General features: G+C 43.5%; 1 protein-coding gene across 1 annotated transcript in view; it reads right to left on the bottom strand.

Annotated features, from left to right (window-relative positions):
* The window catches only part of LOC149081102 (uncharacterized), a 30,532-nt gene extending 19,696 nt beyond the window's left edge, over positions 1-10,836 (bottom strand). Inside the window, exon 1 of the mRNA XM_089237883.1 lies at positions 8,710-10,836. Coding sequence (XP_089094009.1) covers positions 8,719-10,641 — 1,923 coding nt within the window. The 5' untranslated portion in view covers positions 10,642-10,836 and the 3' untranslated portion in view covers positions 8,710-8,718. The remainder of the gene's footprint in view (positions 1-8,709) is intronic.
* Positions 10,837-12,633: the final 1,797 nt, after the last annotated feature.

Here is a 12,633-nt window from a genome sequence, read left to right on the forward strand (position 1 = left end):
ACACATACGCATTTCCAGAAGGTTCGCTAGTTACTCACACATTTTCGAATAGATAGGTACCTTAAGTATAGAAATCACTGCATTATCTCGCGCTAGTTGAAATATTTTTCCCATTCATCTAACACAGCAGTAGCTTTTCACCAGGCATCACTTGCCCCAGAGGACTTCTCGCAACCCTCCGAAAAAACAAACATTGAATCAAGAGTAACACGTATCAATAATTTCCTACTCGCGGACCCCACGATCGCTCTGCTGCCCCCTTATTAGCTGATCTAACACACGGATAAATATATACGTATGCATTTCTAATATTTCCTTGAGAGAATATTTGAAACTAAATATTTCTGAGAATTTAGCAAAAACGAAGTTAAAATAAATTATTATTTTTTAAATGTGAGTTCGTTTGTTTCGGGGGGAAAAAGTGAATATCCTCAAAGGAATTTCCACTTTTAATGAGTTTTTAATGGATGAAATAAAATTTTTTAAGCTTGAAGAAGAACAAAACTATGTACAGAGAAGTTATTTTGGCTCTCGTTCCACGAATAACGTCACGTTATCTTATTTAATTTGGTCACTTTCTCTTAATCTATTTTTCTATGTAACCAGGGATCAAAAATAAGCCAAGTGCTCAACATGAATGCACAAATTGTTTTTGCATCACTGAAACAATTCGGAATTATCGTAATTTCAGCTCATGACCCGCAACAACATCGTGAATTGAATTTACTGCAGTGCTTCATATAAACCCCAGGTGCCAAATATTGACTAAAAAATTGGTATAGACTCCTAAAATTTTCCATGCGTTACTAGTAAACTGGAGTTTAAAGACAGCAAAAAATTTTCGGTATTTGTGTCAATATGTTCTTGCTACATCCACTCCTTCTGTACTGGTGAACATGCTTATAACCGTTAACATATTAATTAATATGGTATCTTTAATTTTGTATCGTAGATGTTGAAAAAATATATATTTACTGGAGTTTTTCCTTGAAGAGGGAACAGGAATATGATTGAGTCCTAAGAAATTCGGGTGGCACCCGTTTATTTTCCCCTTTGTCAACACCTGGTTTATTGCAATTATTAGTCTGACGAACATTTTCATCACAGATCCATTGCTGCAGTGGTTTCCACACAATGGCACGCAAACCGCTGGGTGTGCGTTATGAGCGGCTCAAAGGTGGCGAAAAATAGTTAGTTATAGATGAAAAGTAAAAAATAATGCAAAATGTTAATTACGATGCAATAAGCAAGGGGGTACGTAAGTGGTGGAGTAGGTAAGCGAGTCACATACTGTTTTCCATGGGGGTATAAGCAAAAGACATATACTGTATTATACATATTTTTAGATGGAGGTTCCGCTAATCACATACTCATTTGCAACTTGAGGGCACACTCATCACATAGGACTACTCACTTTCCAGGTTAGGGTACGTTAATCACATGCGCATTTCCATGAAAGGGTATACGTAAGTTATACGGCATACTCATTTCCGAGAACGGGATATGCACGTTATACAATATACTCATTTCCAAGAAGGGGGTATTCAAGTCACATTCGCATTTAAAGAAGAGTATCAAAGTAATATAGTCATGTATACGCATTTCCAGAGAGGTATACATTTATACACTTTCAATCTAAGGGGGGGGGGGTACTCTAATCAAATACGAATTTTCAGAAGGGGGAGGTATGCAAGTTATACCACGTACGAATTTCCGGAAACTGGATACATAAGCACACATACGCATTTCCATATATGTTAAACGGTAAACGCAATTCTGGTTATTAGGGGCACGTAATCACACACGCATTTCCAGATGGGGGGGGGGGGAGTATATGAAAGCTATACTGTGTACGCATTTCCGGAAATTCGGTATACGAGTCACATACACATTTCCAGGAAGTATATGTTACACGGTAAACGCCGTTCTGGGTATTATGGGGTACGTTAATCACATACGCGTTTTCAGAGAGTTGGTATGAAAGTTATTTAATATACATTTCTAGTAAAGGTATACGCCAGGGGTTGTGTGCACCGCCAACATTTGTCAGGGCGCCGCGGAGTGGCGCTAAGAGCTAAAAAAACGGGTTTGCTCAGGAGAGTGTCATTTCATTCGTTTGAACGCATGACGCGGCCACTCAATTAAGTGATCTGCAACAGCTCCATAGGATCACGTAAGTGATCTGAAAACGTGCCGCGGGCCCCAAAACAGAACATGTTGAATGAAAATGTTCTGCGGAAGAAATTCATTTATAATATTTTCCATGCAAGAAAAAACCTTCTCTTAAAATTTTTCCTGAGATTGTTCTGCAGTAGCACCGATTGTTCTGCGCCGTACGTCACCGATTTCAGCATATTCTGCATCGGGGCCCGCGGGCTCCTTGAGTGCTCTGGAACTGTGCCTTGGATCACTTCAGTGATCTGGAAATGCACAGTGGGACACTTCAGTGATCTGGAACATCTCCGCAAGCCACTCAAGTGATCTTTAAGTAAGATTCAGGGTCACTTAAATAGTAGGGCAATTTGTCGAGGGCCACACTCAAGTGATGTGGAACTGCACCGCGGCTCACTCGAATGATCTGTTCGCTTATTTCAACTTTAGAAAATTAGTTTTTAGGTCGCGGGCCACATCAGATGACTTCGAGGGCAACATTTGGCCTGCGGGGCGTGGGTTGCGCATGTATAGGCTAAAAAAATGTCGTCGAGTTAATTTCCTTTATCTCAAGATTAAAGAGCACGGTCGGAATAAAGAGCCGTGATTAAGAGTTTTCATGGGTCTGGTCTGGAGTCCATCTGAAGTTGTCCAATTAGCAACGCAGTCTCGATAGTATCGGTAAACGACCATTATCGTTGATGTAACTGAATCAGGCTGGGCCATGGGTATAATATCTGCAGTTCTGAATGAACCTTTCTCTTGACTCCTCCTCCCACATAAACACACATAAAGCACGTTGACCCGTTTTCCGTATTACAGAGAATAATGTTATTTATCTATCGGGACACGCAAAAGAAATAACTCTCTGCCTAAACTTCGGCCTACTTTGATATGGGAAAAAAATAAAAGGGCCTAAAAAAACACAATCGCCTACACGTTTCCGGAAAAACGGAAAAAACAGCCGCTCACAATAGGCTTTTTCTTCCGCGATTAGAAAGAGACGAAAAATTGGAGTCGATTTTTCGAAGATTATGCGTGAAATGAGCATCATTTGCATTAATTCAAATATTCATCAGTTCAGTTGCGCCGTGTCTAGACGTTCTTTTTGACAATAGGATACGATCTTGGTCGTATTATTTCTAGCTAATAACCCTCTAAGTCAGGCACAGATTAACATCGGGGGGGAATCCCTGGGTATAATTATGCCTCCGGGCCCCCCCCCCTACAGGGATCCGGAAATTTTGCCTCCGACATTTCGACTGCCCTGACCGAGTGAGTATCCAAGTAAGTGTATGAGTGACCTTATGAGTAAGTGAGTGTGACTGACTGTATGTGTGAGTGAATGATCACATGAGTGTGAGTGGCTGTATGTGTGAGTGAATGACCACATGAGTGTGAGTGGCTGTATGGTGAGTGAATGACCATATGAATGAACAAATGAGTGGGTGAGTGACAGTATGAATGGCCAAGTGAGTACTTGAGTGATTATGAGTAAATGGGTGTGAGTGAGTGACCAAGTGAGTGTGCGATTGACTGTATGAGTGAGTGACGGTATGAGTGACCAAGTAACAGTATGAGTGACCAAGTAACTGTGCGAACGAGCGAGAGAGCGTGAGTCACCAAAGGGTGACCAAGTTAATGTTCGTATGAGCGATCGTATGAGTGACCAAGTAAGTGATCGTATGAGTGAACAAGTAAGTGATCGTATGAGTGACCATGTGAGTGACCAAGTTAGTGATCGTATGAGTGACCAAGTTAGTATTCGTATGAGTGAGTGACTGAATGAGGTGCGATTGACAGTATGAGTGAGTGAGTAGCCGTATCACTTGGTCAGTATCACGCGCACACACTTGGTCACTCACCCACTCACACGGTCACGGAAGGCGAAATGTCCGGTGGCGAAATGCCGGAAGCGAAATTTCCGTAAACCCTCTTTACAGCACTGAAGTGCCAGTTACCTCCAATTTGGAATCTTGTAAATTTTATTAATTTTTGTTTTCATTTATGGAATCACAATTGACACGAGGCTTTCTATGCGCTTGGCGCCCTCGCAGTGCCGAAGATGCGCTGGCGTTAAGACGGCACAGATGGCACAGTCTGCTTAGAGAGTCGTGTTTTTTGGAGGGTGGTACGGAAAAAAAAAATTCCGGATTTTAACAACTATATCTTTTCTTAACACAAATTTGATAAACATAAGAAAGGGTAAGCTACATGAAGATTTTAGAAGCTCAGAGAAGCCGCATTGACAATTTTGGAAGTTCGGTGAGGTCATTCAAAAATTTTGAAAGCTCGGGAAATCACTCGCAAATTTTGAAGCGGAAGCCATTTGAATGCCTCGGAAACGCGGAGAAGTCACTAGAAATTTTTGGAAGTTAACGGGCCATAGTGATCCTCTTTCATTAGGCAGATATGCTGCTATAATTTCTTCTTTTTTTTTTTTTAAATAACGTGATTTTCACGTATTCCCAAGGAATCAGCATGATCCGTCCAGGGAATTCGTTAATGTTAGAAAATATCCATACATGCCCGGACCGGGATTCGAACCCAGACCTGCACAGTGAGAAGCTAGTTCCCTAACCACTCGACTGCCAAGTGGCACAAAGTTCCAAACATTTTGTGCTGCTCTCAGCCAGCAATTCAGATACTACAGCGATACTACACAAAGAAACTTTTAGATTCTCCGATTCCAATTTTTTAGTCGCCACGGTGACCTGGCACCTGGGAATTGTCCAGTCCCAGTGCTTATGTTTCCTCACCGGCTCCGACATAAAGCAGAAACAATATTGCTGTAAAAAAAACTATATAGAAAATTCTGTAAGCTCGGGGAAGTCTATTTGGGGAAAAACTTAAGCTCGGGGAAGTCTTTCTTTTTTTAGGGGAAAATTTTTAAGCTCAGGAAAGTCTTTCCCCTTTTTGAAAATCTCTGAAGCTTGAATATTCAATATTTTTTGCAAAACTCGGGGAAGTCAGTGTTGGAAGCACCGGGAGAAGCCGGTAGATTCTTCAAAATTTCGAAAATTTAAAGGGACCGCTACAGGGGCGTAGCGAGAAATTTCGTTCGGGGGGGAGGGGGACCAAAGTGATAGAACAATAGATTTGGCCATCTTTTTCCCATTTTTCGGTCATTTTCTCACATTTCGGGGGGGGGGGACCACACCCCCAAGTCCTTCCCACTCGCTACGCCCTTGGACCGCTACAACACAAAGTTTGAAAAAAGCCACAATTGATGACTCCAGCCATCAAAGGCTACCCTGAGTAGACCAGACCAGACCAGCATCAGGCTTCCATACGTGTCTTCTATAATTTATCTCAGCCGCAATGTTTTGGTCCCTTATTCCCAGTGGTCCTATGCGATGCTTATGTGTTAAGACGGATAGAGCTATGGAAAGCGTATCTTGAAATTGATTTGAGCAATTCAGACCGCATGCTATACCAGTCGTGCACTCGAACCAGAGATCCATCGAGCCGTGTTTCGTGTACTTATATTCGTACAGGGTGTGGTTTAATTATGCAAAATGAAGTAATGGAAACATAATAATAAATGGAATTCCATGGTAAACGATCAAAATGTAATAAGAGAGGCTTGTGATCAGAGCATTCTCGTGAGAAAGAGCATTATATTCAGAAAACAATCGAATTGAGCCGGCTTCGACCAAAGTCTACGTGTTTCGCCCTGGAACCACGCCCTGCTCGAGGGCGTCGGTTTTGTTTCTCGTATTCTGAAACGTAGGGAAAGCAAACAATAACTGTGTTTGATTTTGTTTTTCTCCAGTCCAAAAATTCAAGGATAAACTTGGGAAATCAGAGCACTTACTTCTAAGAGCACTAGTTTCTTGATCTACAACAAGGGTGCTCAACCTATTGGAGAGTGCGGGGTCACTTCATTCATATCCCGGACCACTTAATCAAGTGATCCGGAACAGCACCGCAGGCCACTCAAGTAATCTGGAACTGTGCTGCGGTGATCTGCAAATATGCCACGGTCGACTAGTGATCTGTGAATGTGCCGTGGGACATTTTAGTTAACCGGAACTATATTGCGGGTCACTAAAGTGATCTGAAAATGTTCCGTAAGCCACTTAACACTTAAGTGTTCTAGAAGTGTGCCGCAAGTCACTCAAGTGATTTGTGAATATGCCGCAGGTCACTCGAGTTACCTGGGAATTTGCCGCAGACCACAAAATTGATGTGAAACTGAACCGTGGGTCACTTAAGAGATCTGGGAATGCCAATGACCACTTAATTGATGCGGAAATATGTCACGGGCCACCAATGATGGGGAGCTGTATTGCGGGTCGCTCAAGTGTGTGTGATCTGGAAATACTCCATCATTTTTACAAAATTCGGTTTTAATTTTCACGGGGGCCGCATCAAATATCTTCGAGAGCCACATTTGGCCCGCGGGCCATGGGCTGAGCATGTATGATTCACAGGGCGTCTCAATAATAATATTAAATACGTAAACAGTTTAAAAATTCATAAAAATTGAAGAAATTGGTATTTTTGAATGCGGTTTGCAAAAAAAGTTATTCTCCCGAAGGGAATTTTTTTTTATACATAAAAAATGGTTCAGATTTTTGTTTATAGATGGCGCTACGCGAAAACGAACCGCGTATATTTCGGCACTTCAACCTTTCTTTATCCTTTCTGAGTCCGAAACGTTCGTAAAGCTCCAGCCGGCGGTTTGTGGCTGAGGTGAAACAATTTCGTCTATAGCGCTTTATCAACCGATGCCACAGTGGAAACCTTATGTAAGTAAGCGCCAGCAACAGGAAAATTCAGGAATGAGCTGTTAATTGTACACCCTGCATTTTATAGGACTATATTTGGATATTTCCAGTGGTTTCCTTTCATGCAGTGTCCTCTATCAACAAAAATTTGAATTTTTTTTTTGTACCAAGGGGAAAAAAAACACTCCACCGTGAGAATAACTTTTTCGCAAACAACATTCAAATGCAGCATGCCAATTCTTTCAATTTTCGTGAATTTTGAAATACTGTACTTACGAACGTAACATGTGCATACCAAAGGCGCAAACTTGTATTAGACCCATGAGCTCATGGGTCTAATGACAGGCCCGTCATTTAGGGGGGCAGGGGGGGGGGGGCCGTTGCCCCTCTGGCTTTTGAAAATACACTAAAAATGGTATATATACAATCGAATCCCGTTATAATGAACTCCGAGAGACTAAAGAAATCACTTCGTTATAACGAAACTTCGTTATAAAGGAACTTCAGGTTTTTGCATTGTTCCTGTATAAACTTATCTGGGGGATTAGAATAGTGTTCGTTAAAACGAGATTTTCGCTATAACGGTATTCGTTAAAACGGGATTCCACGGTATATACAAATTTATACATACATACATTGAGTACATGTGCTTTGTCGCCCCCCCCCTCCCCTGGAAAAAGTTGAAATGACGGCACTGTGCTCAAGTCTGGACGACGCGCAATTGAACCATCGCGGTACAATTATTCAATCATTGAACTTCTCTCACCGCATTTATGGCAGATGGCAGTGCACACACACACACACTACACATAACAAGCATTACACAGTAACAAACTTCACGTGCATGAGCAACGGGCACGAAATTCCGCAGAGGAATGTGGACGAGGTGCACGTGGGATTTAGTAGTTGAGCTAGCAGAGACATATCTCGAAAACTGGTGCTATTGTTTACACATTGGAAAATGGAGGGGGAGGGAAAGGATGAGGAGATTTAGGGGTTTCCGTTCTTTATCCCAATATATATATTTTTTTTTTAATCGTCAAACTATGCCCCCCTCCCAAGGGGTGGGCTGGCAAGGCTCCAGCCCTGTGGCCCGGGACGATTTTCATTACTTTTTGTTTTTCACGCTGTAAATACATCATAAGAGGGCCCGTGAAAGTCTGGTCCGGGGGCCCGCAAAAGATCCCAGCCTAGGGCCCTACTCCAGGATGTGGGGGCCATGCGTCAAACCGTAGCGCGGAGAAAAATATAATGCCGAGGAGAGAGAGAAGTAAAAGAAAAAAAAAGAGACAATATATTCTTTTCCAAGGTTACCAATGTCAAGAGTCAGAAAGAGAAACTCTAACATATACTCCTCCCATTTACACAGGGAGGGCCAAGATATCTCGTTCCTGATCGTGAAGTTCTTTAATCACATGAAAATTTGAAGAAAAAAAATGTTAAAATTCAATTTCCACGTGCCTTCAACGATGCATCATGCCTTTCTCTACCTCTACAAGGCTATGCAGACCTATAGATATGGAACAAGTACACAAACAAATATTTGCTCTGGCTTTGAAGCCACAAACTCAACAGCACCAACATGAAGAAAACACTGAGGAGGCTGAAAGTCGTCAAATCGTCCCGTAAATAAGGGACTCAAGCCCGTACGCAGGAAGCAGAATGGTGCGTTGCATTTTATATTCGTGAATTATTGTGCCCCCCCCCACCAACAAAAAATTTATTAGGGGGGCTCTAAAAGCCTCAGCCCCTCCTCCAGGTTCCGGCACCTATGCACTAGCTAATTAATTGATTGAAAAGTAATTAATAATGAATTAAGACTTACTCGTTAGATCTAGTAGGCGGGCATTTTCTTGCGCATAAAGTTAGAGTCCATCCTGTCCTTGGTCATAGAGTTGCCGTTTTGTTTGAGTTCCAACGCACTGACCAGTTGGGCAAGTTCACGTTCCTTGCGGTCCTCGTCTCTCCCACCGAGGGTCGAACCCTCGCCGTTCTCAAAGAACTGCAGATTCGCTAAACTGTTAGACCTGGAGCGATGCTCCTGCCTGATGGAGTACGAGAAGGCTCGCTCGTTCAGGTGGCCTTTCTTCTTGTAGATCCCTGTATTGAAAGGCGAATCCGGGTCGGACTCCCCTTCTTTCGTGTTGGCGGCGTGGTTCTGTTTGCCGTTGGCGCGGCTCCTCTTGTAGATCCCTGTGTTGAAAGGCGAATCCGGATCGGAATCGTCATCCTTCGGGTCGTTCGGATGATCCTTCTTGTAGATGCCTGTGTTGAAAGGGGAGCTGTCGGAACTGTGGTTCGGGTCGTCCGGGTGGTTCTTCCTGGGCTTGTACGACCCGGCGTTGAACATGGAGCCGTCGTTCGGCCTCATATCCCTGTAAACCGGAATGACACTACCGTTGTACTTCCTATCCTGGGTGAGCAATCGGTTCTGGTATATCTGGGGTGGATAACACAGGGGTTGGTACTCATGAGCAATCAGGTGCTGCTGGTTACGCTTCTTGGCCTCTTTGAACGCCTTGTTCCTCGGTGACGTGCCGTACTGCATGAAGTACTGCTCGTAGGGGAAGGCGGCCGGTTGGTACGACGACACCGGACTCAGGGGTCTCGTGGAAGGTATGTAAATGGGTTCCTCGTGCAAGGGCAGGGTCGGTCGTCCGACTCGTCGGGCACGTCTCTCGGTGTAGAGCCCGGACCTTCCGTACACACCTTGAGGGGGGATCATGACGGGGAAATGGTCGATCGCAGAGGCCGGTCGGTAACCGTTCAGTGGCGGGCCGGTGATCCCATTCACCGGCATGTCCTTCTGCTTCTTCTTGTTTTTTGACTTAGATGGCTTCATCTGTTTTTGCTTCTGTTGCTCCCTATTGCCGTTTATCAGACTCGGCGATGGCGGGGGCGGCGGACGGGCAGGTGGCCCTACCATTTGGCGGACCTTGACTTGAGCAGATCTGGTCGTCGCGTTGCCTGACTTGAGGCTCCTCATCGTACCCGACGCATCGACGTACAACAGTTCCCTCTCCGTAGGGGCCACTCCGGTCCACACTTTATAGTTATCGTTATCCTGATCGTTGCTGTCGATGTTTGACATGTTGCTGCTGCTGGTCTTGTTATCCATGGGCTTAGTCATGGTGTTCATGTTGGAGCCGTTTATCACCGGCTCGGCATTCGATCGCCACACCTCCACCTTCTCCAAGGTATTCAAACCGGCAGACATGGATCGGGACCTTTTATTCTCGAAATAGAGGGAGCTCTCTTCTATGTGTTTAGCCTGCATGCTGTCCGCGTAAGAGTGGAAGCAACATCGCACCAACGCGTTCGCCGCGGCCTCTTTCTTGCATATGAAAGCGTGGCACTCGAGCACTTTGATACCGGCGGTACGCCTCAGTATGCAGGCGAACAGAGGAGCGTGGTTGGGGTCCCCGTGCCGAGCGAAAGGACTGTCCAGGGGCAGAAATTTCTCGACTCGCTCGCCGTTGTTGCCCGGGACCACCACGTACCTGACAGCTGCGCAGTAGTGGAGGGTCTCGATGTTGAAGAATCTCGTCACCTGTCGCATCGACTCGTCGACGTTCTCCAGCAACAGTCCGTTGCTCCAGACACTGAGCCACGAATCGATGCCCTTGGCCGAAAAAGACCCCTGCTCCGGGTAGAGGTCCTTCAGGGGTTCCTGGATGCCCTGGAGTCCGTCCTTCGTGATGTGAGGCACCGACGAACCCAGGTACAGGACTCGGCAACGACATATCGGTGTCGTCATTTCGACGTCGTCTATCACCACAAAACACACACAGAAACTGTAACCACAATAATAACCAATAAAAATCCAAATGTCACTGTATTTTCGGGGAACCACGTAAACTCCCACAATATGGCGCCCGCCGTAAAACGACAAGACGTTCCTCTCGAAGCGGTAAACGTGTCGCTTCAACGATGTTGATGATGATGCATATTTCTCTCACACACACAACAATCCATTGCTCTACACAGGTACAGAGAGAGAAAATAACAAAAAGAAAAAAACACACCAAAAGCCAAAAAAAGAAGAGACACGGTGGAAAAGAAGAAGAAGGTGAATATAGAAGAGCTCTTCCTATTGGCCGGCCACAAACGATCAGAACAGGTATCCGACCATTTGCGAAGTCCTTAACAAACTCTGCCGTTCTTCTTTCTTTCCGATTTTTGACAAAAACCGGATTTTGCAGCACATTGTACTCTTTTTCCCCCCTCACCTATCTTCTACTAGGCTAGGCTAGGGCTTTCGGAGGCTCAGGTGAGAGAGAGTAGCTGTATTTTTAATGTAGCAGTTTCGGTGTTGTTTGGTGTATAATGGAGCTACTGCAGGGCACTCTTCTAGCTCCCATCATCCAAGGACTTGTTGAGGAGGAACTTTTTCTTTTTCACCCTCCAAAATGCCCGCTGCTTACAAAAATAGCCCCGAGAGGTTTGTGTCTAGCCCCCATTAAATATTCACGAATAAAACCAATTCACCTTTTGCCAGAAAGGTTGACGGGATATAATTCGGAATTCTGTAAGTTGTGCGCATGATGTTGGAGGAAAAGAATGCGTTTTTTTTTCCTTAACATTCGCGCATTTTTGTTTATGGCCTCACTCCATTCACGCAATGATACAGGAAATAAAACCTAGGGCTGCGTGTGTAATTTCGGAACATTCGTGTTCCTGCCCAGTAGTTCTTAACCTTCTTTTTCCATCCCCCAGTGCAATACTATTTACCTTCCCCTTTGAATGATCAGTTTTCTATTTTTTTTCCTGCGATCAATTACATTAGTTATCATTAGATATCTGCATTATAATTAATTTTTATAAACTCTTTTACTAAGTATTTAATTTCTTTTTTCGACTACTTTGTTGATATATTTCGTTTTGGCTTTATTTTTAACTAATGCAAAAACTAAACTAAAAACAAAAGTCACTGTTTTTTTTAAAAATATTTTTTTGAAATTTTGGGAAAAGTTTCAAAATAAATTGTTCTTCACTTAACTCCATCCAGTGCAAAAATATACAGGTTGTCTTGTAAGTCCTAACTCACCTCTCATCAATCGTTCGTTGCAGAGAAATGGATTCCAATTTAAAAATGCTCAAAATGTGTTCAAAAATCAGCCTGTACGAGTTTGTACGGGGAGGGGGATGATTGGGGTGATCACCGCATTCCCCCCCCCCCCAAGCGGAACATGTGATATTGCCCCCGATGCGATAATTCATGAAATTCTCGTAACTTCTATATGATAATACTGCATTCAGTGAATCAGTTGGAAATTTACATGTATCAACACACGATATTGATTAAATAACAAATTCAAGATAAAATTCGACTAAAAAACGGGGGAGAAAAAAATGATTATCTCAAAACATACGGGACAAAATGCGGGATGTACGGTCACCCTATTTGCTACAATTTAATTAAATTTTTTTTTAATCACCCCTGCCAACAGCGAGCTCTAGTTCCGTCCCTGAAAACATCATCACCTAAGAGGCAAATGGCTGCCAGTAGTGGAAATACAATCATAAGGAAATTAAAAACAGATCAAAATTTTTGATGGAAGAAAATATAAATTCAAATCACACAAATAATCATCATACCAAATCGAGTTAATGAGTAGTACAAAGTATCATGAAATAAACTGGTAAAATATGTACAAAAAGTTTGGAAGACTGTTCTTTCCCCTTTTTTTCCCCTCCGAAATACTGGTTGTCCCACTCGGAAAGAAATTTCTGACTTCGGCCCTGCCGT

Source organism: Pholcus phalangioides, unplaced genomic scaffold (assembly GCF_987345545.1).
Source record: "Pholcus phalangioides strain wild (caught in Gottingen) unplaced genomic scaffold, Ppha-v1.0 ptg000010l_1, whole genome shotgun sequence".
Lineage (NCBI taxonomy): Eukaryota > Metazoa > Arthropoda > Arachnida > Araneae > Pholcidae > Pholcus > Pholcus phalangioides.